The sequence below is a fragment of the Sorex araneus genome, chromosome 8 (genome assembly GCF_027595985.1).
Source record: "Sorex araneus isolate mSorAra2 chromosome 8, mSorAra2.pri, whole genome shotgun sequence".
Classification (NCBI taxonomy): domain Eukaryota; kingdom Metazoa; phylum Chordata; class Mammalia; order Eulipotyphla; family Soricidae; genus Sorex; species Sorex araneus.
The window spans coordinates 53,175,842-53,195,476 of NC_073309.1; the positions used below are offsets into that span (position 1 = coordinate 53,175,842).

The 19,635-nt window shown below is 56.0% G+C and overlaps 2 protein-coding genes across 2 annotated transcripts; one reads left to right on the plus strand and one right to left on the minus strand.

Annotated features, from left to right (window-relative positions):
• Positions 1-97: 97 nt before the first annotated feature.
• NR1H2 (nuclear receptor subfamily 1 group H member 2) lies at positions 98-19,182 on the plus strand. Its single transcript, XM_004619862.2, has 11 exons — positions 98-211; positions 13,840-14,272; positions 14,387-14,519; positions 14,928-14,989; positions 15,070-15,198; positions 15,522-15,812; positions 15,894-16,162; positions 16,315-16,494; positions 16,878-16,977; positions 18,295-18,503; positions 18,588-19,182. The coding sequence occupies exons 4-11, from the start codon at positions 14,947-14,949 to the stop codon at positions 18,732-18,734; spliced, it is 1,368 nt and encodes a 455-aa protein (XP_004619919.1). The 5' UTR covers positions 98-211; positions 13,840-14,272; positions 14,387-14,519; positions 14,928-14,946; the 3' UTR covers positions 18,735-19,182.
• On the minus strand, positions 205-8,559 carry NAPSA (napsin A aspartic peptidase). The gene is made up of 9 exons (XM_004619760.2): positions 7,952-8,559; positions 5,662-5,803; positions 5,462-5,585; positions 4,962-5,080; positions 4,377-4,576; positions 2,618-2,740; positions 2,121-2,265; positions 873-971; positions 205-732 (listed from the first exon to the last, which is right to left on the minus strand). The coding sequence occupies exons 1-9, from the start codon at positions 8,044-8,046 to the stop codon at positions 493-495; spliced, it is 1,287 nt and encodes a 428-aa protein (XP_004619817.2). The 5' UTR covers positions 8,047-8,559; the 3' UTR covers positions 205-492.
• Positions 19,183-19,635: the final 453 nt, after the last annotated feature.

The following is a 19,635-nucleotide window of genomic DNA, read 5'->3' on the forward strand; positions in this document are numbered from 1 at the left end:
ACACTCCGTGGACTACAATGCCCGTGATGCTCTGCGGTGCCGACACCTCCACGACAGCCGCTCATGGGCGAAAGGCTTCGTGGGATTCGTAGTACCCGGCCGGCCGCGCACGTGTGAGCCCGGGAGAAAAGAGGTGACACCCGTCTCCTCCCTCTTCTCTACAACTGGACAAATCGGGACACGGAATTCCCTCTCCAGAAAGCACTGGCGGGTGAGATCGCTTAGAGGGATACTAAACATGCTGTGCATGCCGGATTGGGCGGGGGAGGGGGCGCTGGCGGCTGGGAGGCTGATTCGATAGCAGGAACCTGTTCGGTCCTGGAAACGTCTTGGGGAGCGACCCCCCTCCCCCCACCACCACCACTCCTCCGAGCACTGCAGGGTGTGACTCCAGGCAAATAAACAGAAGCGACCTGGGTAGGTCCGGGAAGGGAATATAAGTGTATTTGTAGTGTGTGGCGGGACCCCGGCTGTCACCCGTCGTGCAGGCGCCTAAGTGGAGCGCCCACCCGAGAAACGCAGCTGCGCCGGGCCACCCTGCTGCCCCCCGACCCCGCGGGGACGAGCGCGCGCCAGTCCCACCCTGGCCCCGTTTTTCTCGTTCCCGCGGTCGAAGACGGCTACGTAGGTGCCCAAGAAGACATCACCAAGGATCCAAAGGGGCCCTGCTGGTGGCGGCAAGTCCAGAGCCTGGAAGCCGGACAGGCAGAGGGTGACACCGCCCCGTGTGATCTGCAAGGTGACCAGACGGGAGGGGCGGGGGAGAGAGTGGTCACGCCTCTTACCTGGAGCCCAGGTTCTGGAAATAATTGGCAGTCCCCGGCTCCACCCTTCCCAGCCTAGCCTCTGCCCTGGTGGGGACAGCCACCCACCTGGATGACGTAGTCCTCCGCCGTGAGGTTGAACCACACCCCGCCCAGGAGGAAGGAGGCTGGAGGGAGCGCTGGGACACTGGCGCACTGGATGACGTACTGAGGGGGAAGAGGAGATCCCCCACGTATTAGGGGGCTTCGCAGCGGGATGCTAGGTTTTCAGAATCTGCCGCGCCCCCCCATCTGCCTCCTCCAGCCTAACTTCCCTCACCCCATTATCATTGAACTCCCAAATCAAAGTCTTATGTCGTTTAACTTTCCATCAAAAAATGGTGGCTTGGGGCCAGAGCGATAGTACAGGACGCTGTCCTGGGTTGGATTGTTGGCACCCCATTTGGTCCTCCGAGCCCCATTCGGAGTGATCACTGAGTCTGAGTGCAGAGCCAGGAATAAATTCTGAGAACTCCTGGGTGTGACCAAAAAGCAAGAACAAAAAAAAAATATCACAATCAAAAATCGGGGTTGGCACGGTAGTACGTCAGGAGGGCACTTGGCTTGCATGCAGCCGACCAGGGTTCTGTCCCCAGCACTACGTGGGGTCCCTTGAGCACTGCCAAGAGCGATTCCTGAGCACCACAGGGTGTGACATAATAGCAAACAGACAAAAGTTGGTGACCCCTGGTGTAGTTCATTTGTCTTACCCTGTGTCATTTGTCTTATACTTTTTGTTGGGGTGCACACCTGGCAATGTTCAGGGGTTACTCCTGGCTCTGCACTCAGGAATCACTGAGCGGACCATATGGTATGCCAGAGGTTGAACCCATCTTGGTCACATGCAAGGCAAACACCCTATCCTCTGTACTATTCTCCAATCCCTGCCTTACACTTTTATATTTAAAAACCTAGTGACCAGAGAGATAGTACAGTGGGTAAGGCACTTGCCGTGCATGCAGCCTACCTGGGTTCAATCCCTGCCATTCCATATGGTCTCCTGAGTCTGCCAGAAATGGAGAGCTAGGAATAACCCCTGAGCACCACCCAGTGTGGTTCCCAAACCAAAAATCAAACCAAATCTGGTGACCATCAGAGGGCAGGAAAAAGCACTCAGCTGGCTGGCTGATGGACAGGCTTTGCCCACAGGTGGCCTGATTTGATCATAGGCACCACAAGGTCCCTCTGAACAGTCAAGGGTATGGACAAGAGTTTAACCTAACGGGGCCAGCATCCTGCCCACCACCCGTTTTCAGAGCCTGTCCGACCCCCTTCAGCACCCCCCACACACACCCCTTTCAGGCAATGGGTCCTCACCTGCCCACCTATCAGGGGAAAGCCCCCAATGGCCTCATTCAGGGCCCGAATCTCCTCAGTGGGTCCCGTGATGAGAGAAGTGCCCGTGTCCAGGATGGCAGCACAGCCCTTGGCACAAACAGTCAGACCTATGCCCAGCATCACCCTGGGAAGGGGGCAGTCAGCATACCAGCTCCCTCAGGCCCCGGAACACAACCCCAATCCCCCACTCAGACCCAGGAGTCCATCCCCAACCTTTGCCCTCAAGGTTTTTCCCCCCAGCTTTCCCCATCAACACAAGGGTCACCCCGTCTCACCACCTCCATCAGACCCAGGGTCTAGCCCCCAGCACTCTATCAAACCTAGGGGTCCAGGCCACAGTCCCATTCATCTGATGCAGGGCCTAACTAACCCCTTACTTCTCCATCACCTAGAATTTGGGGTCCCCAGCCCCCCTTCTCCAGGACCCTGGAGAGCAGGCCCCAGCGCCCACTTCTGAAGGTGAGGCCCCCACTCACCGCTCCATGTGAACCTGCCAGTAGGCAGGGATGGTGACTGGCAGGAAGGTGAGAGGGGGAATGTAGTGGCTTGGGTCAGATCCCCCCAGAACTAGCTCTCCTCCATCCGCTGCTTTAGGGTCTCTAGAGAAAACAGAGTGTGATCAGGGGTGAATCCACAGGGGTTCTCCCAGGAATGACTGCCAGAGGACTATGCTGCTAGGGAGTGGTTTCGGAGTGTGAGATAAGGTTCTGGGGTACAGGTAGCACCTGGATACTGGGACTTGAAAACAAGGCAGGAGTAAGAAGGAGGGTCTTTCTGGGTGGGACTTGGGATTTCAGGGTGCAGATGGCTTCCTGAAGAGGTGATAAGATTTGCTCATTTAACCATAGACAGTAGAAGCTGTGTGGGGGGTAAATTTAAGTGGGGTTTGTGAGTTAAGTCTGGACAGAGTGGGAAGATGGGAGCTGGTGGATGGTGAGACTTTTTGATGTGCTTTTTTTGAGGGGGAAAGTGGAGTTGGGCCATACAGGACCCATATGTGGTACTGGAGATAAGTGTGGGCTGGCAGGTAGCAAAGGCAAGAACCTAACCCTTCAGCTACCTGTCCCGCTCTGAGGGTGAGGCTCTTTGAAGTGTGTGCCCTGGAATTCACAGGCATTGGTTGAATGAGGGTGATGAGAAGAGGGATGGAGACTTACTAGAGGTGTGCAAGGGAAAGACGGAGACTGAAGGGTGGTGGGATTCCCTGCGTAGGTCAGAGGTCAGCTGGCTTAGGACTTTATGTATGGGGAACAGGACCTCCAAGAGGGAAAGGGGATACTGCCTGATTGGTGGTGACACTCACTGGTTGGTGAGTAGGATTTACAGATTTATGGGTAAGAGCTCCTGACCGGTGGCTTCCTGGACTCAGTAAGACTTTCTTTCTTTCTTTTTTTTTTTTTTCTTTTGGCTTTTTTTTGGGCCATACCTGGCGATGCTCAGGGGCTACTCCTGGCTCTGCACTCAGGAATCACTCCTGGTGGTGCTCGGGGGACCATATGGGATGCTGGGAATCGAACTCAGGTCAGCCGCGTGCAAGGCAAATGCCCTACCCGCTGTGCTATTGCTCCAGCCCCTCAGTAAGACTTTCTTATTGGTGGATAAAACTTCCTGGTTGGTGGAGATGCTCCTGGATAAAAGATTTCCTGGTTGTTCAGTGAGACTTCCTAGAGCTTCCTGAAAGGTGAGTGGAACTTCCTGAATGAGAAAGGGCAATTCCTGACTTCTAGTGTGTGTTCGCAAATGGAATTTGGGCTTTCTCTGTGGTCAAGAGAGGAGGCTCCTGTGTTCAGTGTTTGATTGAGCAGGCCATGGCATTCTCTGGGGTGAGAACTCCCTCCTCCATTGGAGCGTTTCTGTGGTAGTGAGTTTCTTCTGTTTATCACCTTCTTTTTTTTTCTTTTCTTTTTCTTTTTTTTTTTTGCTTTTTGGGTCACACCCAGCGATTATTAGGGGTTTCTCCTGGCTCATGCACTCAGAAATTACTCCTGGCAGTGCTCGGGGGAGCATATGGGATGCTAGGAATGGAACCTGGGTCAGCCGCGTGCAAGGCAAACACCCTACCCGCTGTGCTATGGCTCCAGCCCGGGTGGATCACATTCTGAATGGACAGGCCTGTGTGGGTAGAGTCCCTATATGGAAAGTGGCTTGGTGACTTCCTGAGTGGAGGCTAGGGCTTCCTATATTAGGAAAAGGACTTCCTCCTTGGGACTAGAGACCCCGCCCCGACCCAAATACCTGTTGAGGTAGAAAGAGAAGACAGGCTTGTCCAGTAGCCCCTGGTCCACCATTGCATCCAGCGGGGGCCGAACTCCTTCCACCGCCAGAATAGGAAACCCGAGCCCCAATATCCCATCGAAGTGGGCCAAAGTGAAGACCAGGCTGGGCTGCCACAGAGCCTCCCCGAACATCACCGATGCGCCCTCAATACCTCCAATCTAGGGGCAGATTCAAACAAGGGAGATTACTTCTGAAAGGACGATAGTCTTTGTAGGGCCTCTTGGAAGCTAAGCCACTAGTTTAGGAAGCTTTGCCTCCTCGCTTGAGAGCCCCGCTCCGGCCCCGCCCCAGGATTGGGAAGCCCCTCCCTCAACAGAAGCTCCATCCTGAAGGGGAGCCCTGCCCTCAAAAGAAGTTCAGCCCCGCCCCGCGGTGGGAAGCTCTGCCCTCAACAGAAGCTCCTCCCTCTTAAGTCTTAAGCCCCCCCTCCTCCCTTGCTTCCCTGGAAATTCATGTTCTTCAGACTCCTACCTAAACCAGGTCATCTTTAGACTTTGGGGTGTTCCCAGGACTCAGGCCCTCCTGGGGTCCCGGATCACTCACAGTCAGCTTGTCCTCGCTCAGGATTCCGTCCAGCCTACCGGTTCCGTACTGAATGGCGAACTTGGTGCCATTGGGTCGGAAGGAGCTGGAAGCTTTGGAGTTGAAGCGATGATGCACCCCTAACCAGAAGGTCAGAGAGGTGTCACTGGGCCCCCGAATGCTTCCTGCCGCCCCCCCCCACCTTCCCACCTGTGACCATGTCAGAAGAGATCAGGGCCCCACAGGGGACGTGGCTCAACGCTAAAGCTCTGCCTTGCCAGATTGAGGCTGCAGATTGGAGCCCAGGACCGCTCCACATGCACCACTGAAATTCCAGCAGCACAGCACATGTATGTGTCTGACACGGCAGCTAAAGCATGTCCCCGGCAGCGGCTACGTGTCACCACCAAGGCGATAGCTGGGAATAACCAAAACAGGCGGAAAGGGAATATTTTGCCCTCCCTTTTCCCTTCAGCCTGTTCAGCCACGTTCTTCCCTCCTCCAGACCCCTAAAAACTCACAGCAAGGAAGGCTCAAGAAGTAGCATTTCTTGGATGGGACCCAGAGATTGGAGGAGCCGGTGTCGAAAACAACAGAGAAGTTTTGTGGGGGTGTCCCCAGGCCAATCTCTCCAAAATACTGGGCCTGAAAGCAAAACCAGGACAGAATATGGATGTGGAGTTAGGAGGCATAGGCGGGGAGTTGTGGGGAGTAGACTCACGTTCACATAGTTGGACAGAGGCACGAAGATGGGCTTGTCTCCGGGGGCAGGGGTCCTCGACCTGGGCGGCACTGCTGGTGGCTCCCAGCCCCTCAGGCGGTACAGGCTCCCATGTCCAGTGTGGACACGACGAAGAGGGATCCTGGAGGAAGGAAGCCACTTTCATCTCAGAAGTTACCTTCTGTGAGCATGTGTCTAATGGACCTTCCCGGAGAGGATCCAACAAAGCAACACCTGACACTCCAATAGTCTCGGCCAGAAACCCGGCAATAACCCAAGAGCCCCTCTGGCACCTCAGTGCCAATTTTGTACAAGATTGAACCATCCAAAACAAACCTTCCCTCCCACCTTTCCCAGTCGGGTCACATACGCCAACCCCCAGGGAACCACGATTCACAGAGGTTCCCAATGATCCTAAGGTGGGGGGGAATCTAGCCTCTGCAAAAAAAAAAAAAAATTGTATTTTTCAATTCTTGCTAGAGATCAGATGAGATCGGGCGCGTTCAGGGTGGTATGGCCATAGATGGCAGGAACGATAGCACTGCGGGTAGGGCATTTGCCTTGCATGTGGTCGACCCGGGTTTGATTCCTCCATCTCTCTCGGAGAGCCCAGTAAGCTACCGAGATAACCCTGCCCGCACAGCAGAGTCTAGCAAGCTCCCCGTGGCATATTTGATATGCCAAAAGCAGTAACAACAAGTCTCACAATGGAAACGTTACTGGTGCCCACTCAAGCAAATTGATGAACAACGGGACGATAGTGATACAGTGCTATAGATCATTTTCCCCACTACTTGAGAGAGAAATGGAAGCAGCAAATTTCATATTCACTCTCCACAGTGAATTGCATCCCAGATATATCAAAGACACTCCAAACTCATAAGAACACTAGAAGGAAGTAAAATACTTAAGCAGCTGGATAAAAGTTTCGTCATGCCTGATATCAAGGGCAGAAGTGGGTGGAGGGGTTGGATGGCTCTTGAGAAACTTTTAAAATTTCTTTTTTTCTTCCCTTCCCTTCCTTCCCTTTCCCTCCCTCCCTTTCTTCCTTTTATTTTATTTTTTGTGTGGGGGCCACACCCAGCAGTGCTCACAGTTTCCTCCTGGCTCTCCACTCAGGGATCCTTCCTGGCAGTGCTCAGGGGACCTTCTGTGGTGCTGGGTATCAAACCCAAGTGGGTTCTGTCCCCAGCCACTCTGGAGCCCAAGAATTTGCGTCCCTCACATAGTTCTCTCTGTCATAGCTGCTGGTTCTGCGTGAGTCCCCAGAAAATCACTGTTGTTTGCATTGGCTTGGGCAATGGTTGAGAAGCTGCTGGGCACGCAGCCTGGGCTGGTCATGTGTTGGGGCCTGCAGTCACTGATGGCCCCCCTGCAGCCCTGGCTCGAGAGGCCTAGGAATGTCAAGTGGGACAAGTTTCCTGGAAGAGCGCCCCTTCCACCCACAGAGAGTTCTGGAGAGTTCCAGGCAGGAGGAGGAGAGAGGGGAGGAGGGTGATGGGGTGGGAAGACAGCAGAGGTCAGATGAGGAGGAGATCATTTGGGTCCCCCCAAACGACATTGGGGGCCACATCTAGCAGTGCTCGGGAGTAATCCCTGGGTAGCGCTTGGGGGCCATGTGAAGTGCCATGATTTGACTCAAGCTCTCATTGGCTTCACTGCATGCACATCAAGTGCCTGGCTTCCTGGACCCCAAACTGGACTTCTGGAGACCGAAAGAATCAATCAATCAGTTCAGAGTCAATCTTGGTTTAGAACCATTGATCTGAGGGCCAGAGCCATAGCACAGTGGGGAGGGCTCTTGCCTTGCACGCAATTAACCTGATTCAAGCCCCAGCATCCCATATGGTCCCTGAGCCCACCAGGAGTGATTCCTGAGCACAGAGCCAGGAGTAAGCCCTGAGTATTGTCGGGTCTGACCCAAACTCTCCCTGCACACCCCACTCCCTCCCTGGTGAGAAAGTCTCCGGGCTAAAGCTGGAGAGATAGTTCAGGGGTTAAGGCATTCGCCTTACACACAGCAAACCCTGGTCTGATCCTGGGTACAGAGGCAGGATTCAGCCCTGAAGACTGCTGGGTGTAGCCCCAAAACTGAAACAGAAAAAAATACCCTTAGGGTTTGGGGATCTTTGGGAAGATGGGAGTGGGGCTCGGGGGCTCCTCAGGAGTGAGCTCACTCTGCAAAGCCCCTGAGCGCCAAAGACAGGCATCCAGGGAGCAGGTGGGGAGCCACGGGATGAGGAAGCCCCGGACGAGGGGAGTCCATCCTGGGACTGGGAGGTCCCAGTACCGGATCAGCGTGGCCTCAGCAGGCTCCGAGGTGAGCGGGAGCAGCAGCAGCAGCGAGAGCAGGGCCATCTCTGGGCGAGGAGTGGGCCCAGGCATGGGGGCGGTGGCTTATTTATTCCCCCAGAGACTCCGCCCTATCAGCCACCCTCCCCCAGAGCTACCCTGTGGGACAGGCAGGAGTGGTGGGTGAGCAGAAGAGGCGGTGTCATTCTCAGGGTCACTGGGGGGTGTTGCCACTTTGTCGCTGGCACTCTGCACTCCCCAGTTTGAGGGTGGTGTCAGGGGTGCTCAGATGGAGTTCCTGGGCCCCCTTTCTTTAGCACCTTCGCGTTCACTCCACTTACTTTTCTGGGACTCATTAACCACAAGGATTTCCTGAGGCAAACAGAGGGAGGTTTCGGGGGGTGGGGTGGGGGGAGTCTGGGGAGAGTTGAGGTGTGGCGGTCCAGCCCCATCTTCACTCCCACAGGCTGTGGAAAATACTGAAACACACAGCACACACCATCCACACACATGGCACATTCCACCCACACACATGACATACACACATCACACATGGCACAAGCATGACACACATCCGTCACAGACACAGCACCACTGCATGGCACGGCATTCACAGCGCAAATAATTTTCATGGGGCTGGAGCAATAGCACAGCGGGTAGGGCGTTCACCTTGCACGCGGCCGACCCGGGTTTGGTTCCCAGCATCCCATAGGATCCCCTGGGGAACCACCAGGAGTAAGTCTTGAGTGTAGAGCCAGGAGTAACCTCTGTGCATCGCCGGGTGTGACCCAAAAGGCAAAAAACATATATAATAATAATGTTCACACACATATATAGTGCCGAACACAAGTGGGGTCAGCTTCGTGCAAGATAAGCACCTTCCACCTGTCACTATTACTCTGGCCTCTGCTAATTTATCTGACTTGAGGGGGAGGGCCACACCCAGCAATGATTAGGAATCCCTCCTGCCTCTGCACTCAGGGATCAATCCTGGCAGGACTCTGGTGACCTGATGGGATGCCGGGGATTGAGCCCAGCTCAGCCCTGTGCAAAGCCAAGTGCTCTGCCTGCTGGAATGTCATTCCGGCCCCATTGCAGTGGTTTTTACAATAGCTAAACTATGGAAGCAACCAGCTACCCATTGAGAGCTGATCAGATAAGGAAGATGTGACCTGATTTCTACCAGCAGTTAAAATATTCCCTCAGTTGGGGCTGGAGCAACTGTACAGCGGGTAGGGCGTTTGCCTTGCATGCGGCCGACCCGGGTTCGATTCCCAGCATCCCATATGGTCCCCTGAGCACTGCCAGGAGTGATTCCTGAGTGTAGAGCCAGGAGTCAGCCCTGAGCATCGTCAGGTGTGACCCAAACCCCCCCCCAAAAAATTCCCTCAGTTATTTAAAAACAAAAGTGAACAGTTGACTCAGCACAATGGAAGGAGCTTGAGGGAATCGTGGAAAGTGAGGTTGGAAGGAAGAAAGGCTGTGACAATGCGAGAGGGAGCAAAGGGACGGACCCCCAGGAGAAGTACAGGAAATTTCTTTTTAAATGTTGTTTTTTTCGGGGCCATTTGTGTGCCAGGCAAATGTCCTACCCGTTGTGCTATCGCTCTGGACCAGTGACTTATGGCTGTGTCCCCAGGTCCTGAGAGTCCCTGCCAGCTGGCTCAGTAGAGAATATTCCACCTGGCACACCTGTTTTTCTGGGTGGTTTCCCTGACACAGTGATGGTGTCCCTAACCACTTTCCTCATATCTCTCCCTCCTTAGTCTCAGGTCTTTTTTGGGGGGGGGTTCTCTTGGGGTCACTCTGTGATGCTCAGGGGTTACTCCTGGCTACTTCTCTTGGCAGTGTTCGGGCACAAAAAGGGGTGCAAGGCAAGCACCCTCACTGCTGTGTTATCACCCTTAGCTTTCAGAATTCCTCCCCCCACCCCACGGCCCCCTGAATCTGTCTTTCCAGTTTACTCCATGGAGAGGCCTTGCTTGAAGGTTTTTCAAATGGCCACAAGGCGGCGATGTAGGCCTGTTTCCCTAGCTCAGGGAGGCGCTTTTTTTTTTTTCTTTTTGGGTCACACCCAGCGATGCACAGGGGTTACTCCTGGCTCTTGCATTCAGGAATTACTCCCGGCGGTGCTCGGGGAACCATATGGGATGCTGGGAATCGAACCCGGGTCGGCTGCGTGCAAGGCAAACGCCCTACCCACTGTGCTGACTCTCTAGCCCCAGGGAGGTGCTTGTAACTCCGATAAATTTATATGCTCTTTTTATTATTATTATTATTTTATTATTTTGCTTTTTGAGTCACACCTGGCGATGCTCCTGGGTTACTTCTGTCTCTGCACTCATGAATTACTTCTAGAAGTGCTTGGGGGACCGTATGGGATGCCGGGGATCAAACCTGGGTCAGCAGTGTGCAAGGCAAACGCCCTACCCGCTGTGCTATCACTCCAACCCCTACACTCTTTTGCACCACTAATACAAACTCACGCCAAGTCCCTAACAAGTAGAAATGTAAACCTGGGTGACTATTCTCTATCCAGATCTAGGGAAATATTTTTTAGTCTGTTTTTTGATCACACCAGCAATGCTTAGGGGTTACTCCTGGCTCTACTGTCAGGAATTACTTGTGGGGATGGTTGGGGGACCATATGGGATGCCGGGAATCCAACCGGACTGGCCATGTACAAGGCAAAATAGGTTACCCGCTATACTATCCCTCTGGCCCTGGGAAACAAGTCTATTTTATAGAAGTCTGCGAGTCAGTTGCAGAAATGTTCTGAATGTTTGGGAGGGGTGCTGGGTAAGGAGTTTATAGTGAGAAAGGAAAAGAGCCAGTAAAAATGTGCTGTACAGCCCACACAGATGGGAAAGAAATCAGAAAACTTGCCTCTCATGGAAAAAATAGACTTTTGTGAAGATACTACAAAAGTTAACTGCTCTGGGCATTCATGGGCTGGAGAGAGAATACAGATGTGAGGCGCTAGCCTGACATGCAGCCGGCTGAGGGTTGCAGCCCGGACACCGCATGATCCCCCAAACACCTCCAGGACTGATCTCTGAGCACAGTCAGCACCGCTGGGTGTGGCCCCAAAACAGAAAAAAAAAAACGACAGCATTTCATTACTCCCTTAAGCAAACAGCACTGACGCTCTGAGCCATCTCCTGAGACTCCGACCAAAGACAGGTCCTTAAACATAGGTATCATGGGGCTGGAGTGATAGCCAGCGGGTAGGGCGTTTGCCTGGGTTCGATCCCTGGCATCCCATATAGTCCCCTGAGTACTGCCAGGAGTAATTTCTGAGTGCAAAGCCAGGAGTAACACTTGTGCATCACCAGGTGTGACCCCAAAAGCAAAAAATAAATAAGTAAATAAACATAGGTATCATGTTATGGCCTTTTTTAAAAATATTTTTGGGTCACACCTTGCACAGGAATTACTCCTGGTGGTGCTTGGGGGACCATATGGGATGCTGGGAACTGAACCCACGTTGGTCTTGTGCAAGGCAAACGCCCTACCTGCTGTGCTATCACTCTAGTCCTGCCCACAGTCCTCAACCCATCTTGGACCATGTCTCGGCCATGCACCATGCTGGGAGTTTCATTTTTCTGTTGTTGTTTTGGCTTTTTGGGTCACTCCTGGCAGTGCTGGGGACCATATCGGATACTAGGGATTGAAACTGGGTTGGCTGCATGAAAGACAAATGACTCATGCTATTGCCTGAGTTCCAAAGTTTCATATGTTTTTTCCAAAAGAATTAATGTTCTACAGACGGTAAACACAGTCCAGAATGAGAACAAAGCTGCTGAATACTTATTGGAGCCCAAGATTGGTTGGAATCAAGAGAATCCAAGAGAGGGGGTGACTCTTGCCTTGCACGTGCCTGATTGAAGTTCAATCCTTGGCATTCCATATGACCCCTGGACACCACTAGGTGCGACTCCAAAACAAAAACAAACAAGAGAATCCAAGAGAGAGAGAATCAGTTGAGGAATGGGTGTCTTGTCTGCATGAGGTGCTCATTGCAGTACATTCCTAAAAACCCACATCTGCCCGCATCTGACAGTTTACAGGGGCCCTGGGGACCCCAGAAAGAGAATAATCATGGTTTGAATATGGGTAGCATCTTGACCCTGGGAGCCCATTTCTCTAAACTCCCCATCGTCTCTAAAATATCATGAATGTCCCACCACTATTCCGCTTTATACTGAAATAAACGAATCTGTGTAGAAATAGCGCTTCTTCTTCCAGACATTGTCACTTTGCCTGAGCGAGCACTCTTTAATAAACTGCCTGTTTTATGCCTGGGTCCTATGTCTCAAATGTCTACTGATCTCAAACAAACCTTTTCCTATGATTTTATATATCTCTGCCTGGAGATTACATTCTTATTTTTTCTCTTCCTTTTTGGTTTTTGGGCCACATCCAGTGATGGTAAGGGTTCACTTCTGGTCTCTGCTCTGGGATCACTGCTGGAAGTGTTCAGGGGGAACCATATGAGGTGCTAGATTGGTGCTGGCCACATGCAAGTGCTTAACTCTGGTACTGAACCCTGTTCAGGGACTACTCCTGGCTCCTTGCTCAGTGGTTACTCCTGGCGGTGCTTTAGAAACCATATACAGTGCCAGGAATTAACCAGGCATGACCCAGTGCCAGGCAAGTGCCTGAACTCTGGTGCTATCTCTGATATCTCAAAGTGATAATGTAACCGAGTTTACTGCAACGCATTAAGTAAATAACTGTCCCGAAGTAAATTTTTGTTTGTTTTGGGTTGCAAAGGGGAGACTGAAAGGGAGCAATAAGAAATTGTCTTTTTTTTTAAAGGTTTTTTTTTTTTTTTGGTTTTTGGGTCACACCCGGCGATGCACAGGGGTTACTCCTGGCTCTTCACTCAGGAATTACCCCTGGCGGTGCTCAGGGGACCATATGGGACGCTGGGATTAACCCGGGTCGGCCGCGTGAAAGGCAAACGCCCTACCCGCTGTGCTATCACTCCAGGCCCTAAAGGTTTTTTTTTTTCCTCAACTAATTTAACTGTGTCATTCCATAAGTACACTGAACTTTTTGCAAGGCATGGAAAACCTGTCACAGGTTGCAAACAGGAACAATGGGCTGGGTCCTATAGGGAGTGGCTAAGAGGACCGATTGTATGCTTCATGTTCTTGCTACTTTTCTCCCTTGTGTAACAATGCTTGCTTCCTATGCTTGTGTGGACTTAGAGAGTGTCAGGATGTGGCTGTGGTGAGCTAAACTAATTTTTCAGGTGCTTAGGAGAGTAAAGGGAGCACCATGCTGCGGTGCTTCTGCTGTGAGGCTGCTGCTCTTGCTTAGTAGGATAGCCCCTCCCGCTGGTGTCGATAAAGACTCCAAATTCACATTTTTTTTAGTCCCCGGTGGTCTTTTGATCACGACCCCACAACAGGGTCACAGCTGGCTCTACACCCAGGGATCACTCCTAGCAGTGTTTGAGGGACCATGTGGGATGCCAGGGATCGAATCCGGTCGGCCACGTGCAAGAAAAGCATCCTACCCGCTGTATGATCGCCCTGGCCCCAAGATTTTTAAAAGCACGTGGGGGGGGGGGCAGGCGGAACAGTAGTAGAGTGGGTAGGATGCTGACCTTGCACGTGGCCAAACCGAGTTAGATCCTCGGCACCCCACATGGTCTTGGCGCACAATCAGGAGTGATCCCTGAGTGCAGAGCCAGGAGGAAACTTGGGTGGCGCGGGTTGTGTTGCTCCCCCCCCCCAAAAAAAAGTGTAAGCGTGGTGCTGAAGATCAAACCTAGGGCCTCACACATGCAACGGATGTGGGCTGACTTACACTTCCGATTCAATACTTTTAAGTTTTCTTTTAAATTATTTATTTTGGTTCTGGGGCCACACCCAGCTGCGCTCGGATCATGCGGTGCAGACAGGGGAGTCGATTCTCGGAATAGAGGACGCTGTGAGCGCAGAGTGGCTCGGGAACAAAGTAAAGTCACACGACGCCAGGCGGGAAGGCCTGAAGCGGTCAAGCCGCCCCGCCGCCCAGCATGCGACCTCCTGATTCCGCACCTCCGCGCCAGACCCGCAGACACAGCCACGGAGCGCACTTCCGCCGGGCTCCACGTCTCCGCCCGAGGGGCGCCCCCGGCCGAGCCGGGCCGGGCCCCGAGGACCGGAAGTGTGTCACCGCTGACGCCCCGCCCCTCCCGGAAGTGATGCGCGGTGGGGTTGCCGGAAGAAGTGGCGAAGTTACTTTTGAGGGGACTCGAGCCGCGGTGGCGTGCCAGGGCTTACAGAAGCGGAGGAAAAGAAGCAGAGCGAGGGGACCGAGGCAGGTGCACTGAAATGTGGGAAGACGCGGGGGGAGCCCTGGGCCCCAGGCTTCCCGGCGTGCCCCGCGCTGCTCCGCTCAGCCGTCCCTTCTCTCCTCCCACCCCTCCCCTTTACAGCTCGCGCCGCCCCCGGCTGTTTCCAGGGCAACGGGAATTGGAGACCCCGAAGAGGCTGCCCACGAGACCCTCGCACGCAGCCATGAGCCCCGCCCCCCAGTGGTGTTCGGAGAGGGGCGGGACCTGGAGCGAGGTGTGGGGGCGGGGCGGGGCGTGATTGATGGAAGGGAGGAGCGGGGGCCAGGACCCGGAACCAGGGGTATGGGCAGAGCGTGGTGGGCGGGGTCCGGACAGATGGGGCGGGGCTTAGGAGGAGCTGGAGGCGGGGCGTGATCAGAGCTGGAGGGTCCATGGAAAGAGATGGGTAGCATCGTGAGATGAAGTTGAACAGCGGAAGGAGAAAGTGAAGGTGGAGGATGAGTTAAGCAGAAGGTGCGGGGCTTGAGATTAAACTGGTGGGTATCCGGAGGCTGGACTCTTCTGGTGGAGTTTAGGGGAAGGCCATCTGCCGGAGTGTGTGTGAGGGAAAGGTGAAAGGGAAGTGGCCCCGTCACAGTAGCGGGCCTCTCCATGATCAGTTCAACTCCCCTGTCTTCTGCAGGCTGCCCCGTGACCCCACCATGTCCACCCCCACCACAAATTCCCCGGAAACTCCCTTGCCTGGTGAGTGACCCCCGCCCCATTCCTGAACCCTTCCAGACATCACATGTTCAGGAGAGACTCACTGTGACTCTCTCTCCCAGGAAATGACCCCCCTCAGCCCAGCACCCCCTCTTCACCTGTGGTAAAGGAGGAGGGGCCTGAGCCGTGGCCTGGGGGGCCGGACCCCGATGTCCCAGGCACAGATGGGGCCGGCTCGGCCTGCAGCGTGGGTGAGACCCAACCCAGGGCCAGGGGTGGGAGTTCATATGGGGCTGTGGGGGGTGGAGGAACTCAGGGTGGGATCTAGGGAAAAAGATCAGAAATTGGAATGGGGGAGTGGAAGTCCCAGTGTCTGGTGGGTTGTTCTTCAGTTCTTTCCTATATACCTCCTGGTTTGGTTCATCCTTTGGGGTCCAGTGACTGATACATTTTTCCCTTTGAATCTGTTGGAATCACCCTCTCTTTACTCTGGCTTCTACCTCTGGGCCTGCCCCTCTGCCTGTGGCTTGTCTGTGGGACGCCCACCCTCATGGCCCCTGTCCACCCACCCCAGTCACCCCAGACCCCGCCGAGGAGCCGGAACGCAAGCGGAAGAAGGGTCCGGCCCCGAAGATGCTGGGTCACGAGCTGTGCCGTGTGTGCGGAGACAAGGCTTCGGGCTTCCACTACAACGTGCTCAGCTGTGAGGGCTGCAAGGGCTTCTTCCGGCGCAGCGTGGTCCGTGGCGGGGCAGGGCGCTATGCCTGCCGGGGCGGGGGCACCTGCCAGATGGACGCCTTCATGCGCCGCAAGTGCCAGCAGTGCCGGCTGCGCAAGTGCAAGGAGGCCGGGATGAGGGAGCAGTGTGAGTGCCCGGGAGAGGGGGGCAGGGTGGCCCAGCCTGACCCAGACTCCGCTGAGGCTGTGCCGCCTGCCCTGCCCCCAGGTGTCCTCTCTGAGGAACAGATCCGCAAGAAGAAGATCCGAAAGCAGCAGCAGCAGCAGCAGACACAGTCCCCTGGGGGCCCGGGGAGCAGCAGTGGCTCGGCCTCCGCACCCGGGACCTCCCCAGGAGGGTCTGAGGGCAGTGCCCAGGGCCCCGGGGAAGGCGAAGGTGTCCAGTTAACAGCTGCCCAGGAACTGATGATCCAGCAGCTGGTGGCCGCTCAGCTGCAGTGTAACAAACGCTCCTTCTCTGACCAGCCCAAAGTCACGGTACTTCTCCTCCAGGGGCCTCGGCATGAGGGGCCTGGGTGGAAACGGGGCCTGGGTGACTCTGAGGGTGAAGGCTTGGCCTTTTAGATGTCCCCCAGGTTCGGGATGCAGGACAGAGACCTGGGAGTGACCCCGGCCCCCTGTGTCCCTAGCCCTGGCCCCTGGGCGCAGACCCCCAGTCCCGCGATGCTCGCCAGCAGCGTTTTGCCCACTTCACGGAGCTGGCCATCATCTCGGTCCAAGAGATTGTGGACTTTGCCAAGCAAGTGCCTGGTTTTCTGCAGCTGGGCCGCGAGGACCAGATCGCCCTCCTGAAGGCGTCAACAATTGAGGTAAGGGTCCACGGCAGGGCACCCAGCACAGCCCAGGGGCAGAGCCCCTCCCCCATTCGCCCTGGTGGGGGTGACATTGGCAGGCGACAGTCAGGCTACTAATCATGCTGCACAGAGCTGGGAGTGGAGACTGGGCGGCACGTAGAGTGCAGGAAAAGCCATTCCGGGGTTCCTGCACAGAGCCCCGGGTCCACCAGGCCCTGGCCGGGGGCCTCCGATGGCGGCGCTTGAGCCAAACATGGTCCTTGCCCCCTGGCACCCTCCGCGCTGTGGGGGACCCTGGGGAGGCAGAGTCTGGAGAGTTGGCTAGGCGGGTGGGCTACAGGCTGGTGTGGTCCCCCGCGCCCAGAGCATGTGTGGGTGCATGGCCGGCTCCCCCACAGATCATGCTCTTGGAGACGGCCCGCCGCTACAACCACGAGACGGAGTGTATCACCTTCCTGAAGGACTTCACCTACAGCAAGGACGACTTTCACCGCGCAGGTGCGGCCTGCCAGCTGGCTCTAACTGGGCTCTGCTCGCTCGTTCTTCCAGGCCTGGCTGTGTCCATCCCCACAGGCTGGCCATACTCTAGCTGGGCTCTGCTTGCTTGCTCTTCCTCCCTTTTCTCTTACTGATGCCTTGACCTGGAGTTCGGGGCCCCACTACCTGCTGGTGCTTGGGGGACCCTGTGCGGTGCTGGGGATGGAACCCTGGCCAGCTGTTTGTGTATGTGTATGGGGGGATACCTCCCTCCACCTCTGGCCTGTGTTTCCAGCCCCATGTCTCTACTCTGTGCACCTCCAAAAGCAGGCTGAAAGGAGCCCTGGACAGCACGCAGGGTGCCAGGAAGAAGGAGATGCCCCCCTGCACGCCAGGGCTGCACTCCTGGGGTGTCCAGCTTCCCTGCAGGAGTGTCCCTGGCACGGGGCCTTGGGTGGCCTCTGGCCTAGGGAGAAGCCGCAGCTGCCGCCTAGGGCTTCTGGCTCCTGCTCTCTCCTGGTCTCCTCTTCAGGGGCCTCCTCACTCCGGGCCCTCCCAGCAGCACCCACTTGCTTCCTGGGGGGTCATGCTCTTCCCGCATCACCATTGCTCCCCAATCTGTGCCCCAGAACATTGCGGGGGGTGGGCAGCACTGCCAGTGTCCTCATTGTGGCACTACATCCCACTCCTGTCTGCCCTCAGCCCTGCCCTTGCTCCCTCACCCTCCTCTGGCCACTGTGACCTCCTTACTCTTGCTGGGTTTTGGGAGCAGGGTGCTGCAGGGGTGCACACATCTATCGGTTGGGAGGCGTATCTCCCCCGGGTCCCTGCAGCCGCCCACCCGGCGCACTCAGCGCACTCCTGAGAACCCACAAGACTCCCACCTCAGCCTGCTGTGTTTCTGCACTTGGACATTCTCACATGCTCTTGTCCCTGCTTGCCCCCCAGGGGACTGTTCGCTCAGTCCAGGGAGACAGCAGCTTCCCATGGACCTGTCACCCTCCAACTGACCTGCCTCCGTAAACTGTCCCACTGTCCCCCAAACCAAAGTTTGGGTGCGGCCCGAGCCCTTGGGGGATTGGCGCGGAGCTTATGAGTGAATGAGGGACTCGCTCTTGAACTTCCTGCGTTTGGTTTAGCCTTCAGGACAGGGAGCTCTCCTGGGGTGCTGGGAAACAAGGGAAGGGGTTGCTGAGAGTGGGAAACGTCGCAGGCTAAGCCGGTCATACCTTTCCAAGTCTGGCAGGGCAGCCTGGCAGGGGCTTGGCCCTAGGGGATGGGGACCGGGGGTCAGGGCCCTGTCGGGCTGGGAGTTCAGGGCCGCCTCCCACCCCCCAGGCCTGCAGGTGGAGTTTATCAACCCCATCTTCGAGTTCTCACGGGCCATGAGGCGGCTGGGTCTGGATGACGCCGAGTACGCGCTGCTCATCGCTATCAACATCTTCTCCGCGGACCGGCCCAATGTGCAGGAGCCCGGCCGCGTGGAGGCGCTACAGCAGCCCTATGTGGAGGCGCTGCTGTCCTACACGCGCATCAAGAGGCCGCAGGTGGGAGGCCGGCCGGCAGTGGGGGGTGGACGCGGCCGGGAGGGGTCCGGGGAGCCCACAACGCCTGCTATCCCCGCCCCGCAGGACCAACTGCGCTTCCCGCGCATGCTGATGAAGCTGGTGAGTCTGCGCACGCTGAGCTCGGTGCACTCCGAGCAGGTCTTCGCCCTGAGGCTCCAGGACAAGAAGCTGCCACCTCTGCTCTCCGAGATCTGGGATGTGCACGAGTAAGGGCCAGCCCACCGCCCCACAGCCCTGCACTTCCCACGGTGGACACTGCTGCCCCTTCCTTCGGGGGTGCCGGAAGGGGCCACTGGCCTGGGCTCCCACCGAGATTCGCCTTGGAGCACAGGCTCTGACCCGCCCGTGGCCATCGTATGAGCCCCAGTTGGGGTCCAGGAGGCCCCCTCTTGCCCACCAAGTCTTCCTGGAGGGGGTGGATGGGTCAGAGGTCCTGGCCTCTGACTTCTCCTAGCACTCCAGCTGCCCTCCCCACCCAGCTTACACCTCAAACCTCCGCGCATTGCACCTTGAGCAGAGGGAGGGGTGGGCCCCTGGCTCTCCCCGCAGCCCGAGAGACCACAGGCCCCCCTCCCCTTCTGCTCCTTTTATTTAAAAAATTAAAAACTAAAAGAAATTTTTAAAAAATCATGAAAATAAAATAAGCATAGCAACCTGAGCACTAGTGAATCGATGGGCAGGGAGGGGGCCTTCCTGGCACGGAGCAGGCTCCTGTCACCACAGCAGCGCTGGAAGGGATGGGCTGGGACTCCAAGGGAGGTTTGATTCGGGGGCAGGGAGAGCGGAGTGTGCAAGTGAAGAGGGTCGTCCTCTCGCAAGCAAGAGAACCAGAGCAGCTCCGCGAAGTTTACACGTGGGGAAACAGGCCGAGAGAACAAATCCGGCCTGGGCGGCTGCGCAGGCATTAATCTGAAGACCGGACGCAGTCGGGAAGAGCCTCCACGAACCGCTGCGCGCCAGGGCCAGCAGGGACGGGGCGGGGCGGGGCGGGACCGGCGGATGCACGCGCAGCGCCCAGGCAGCCCAGGGCGGCTGCGCGCGCAGACAGCGCGAGCCGCGGGGCGGAGCCTCAAGAAAGGGGCGTGGCTTGGGGCCTAATATTGAAGAGGGC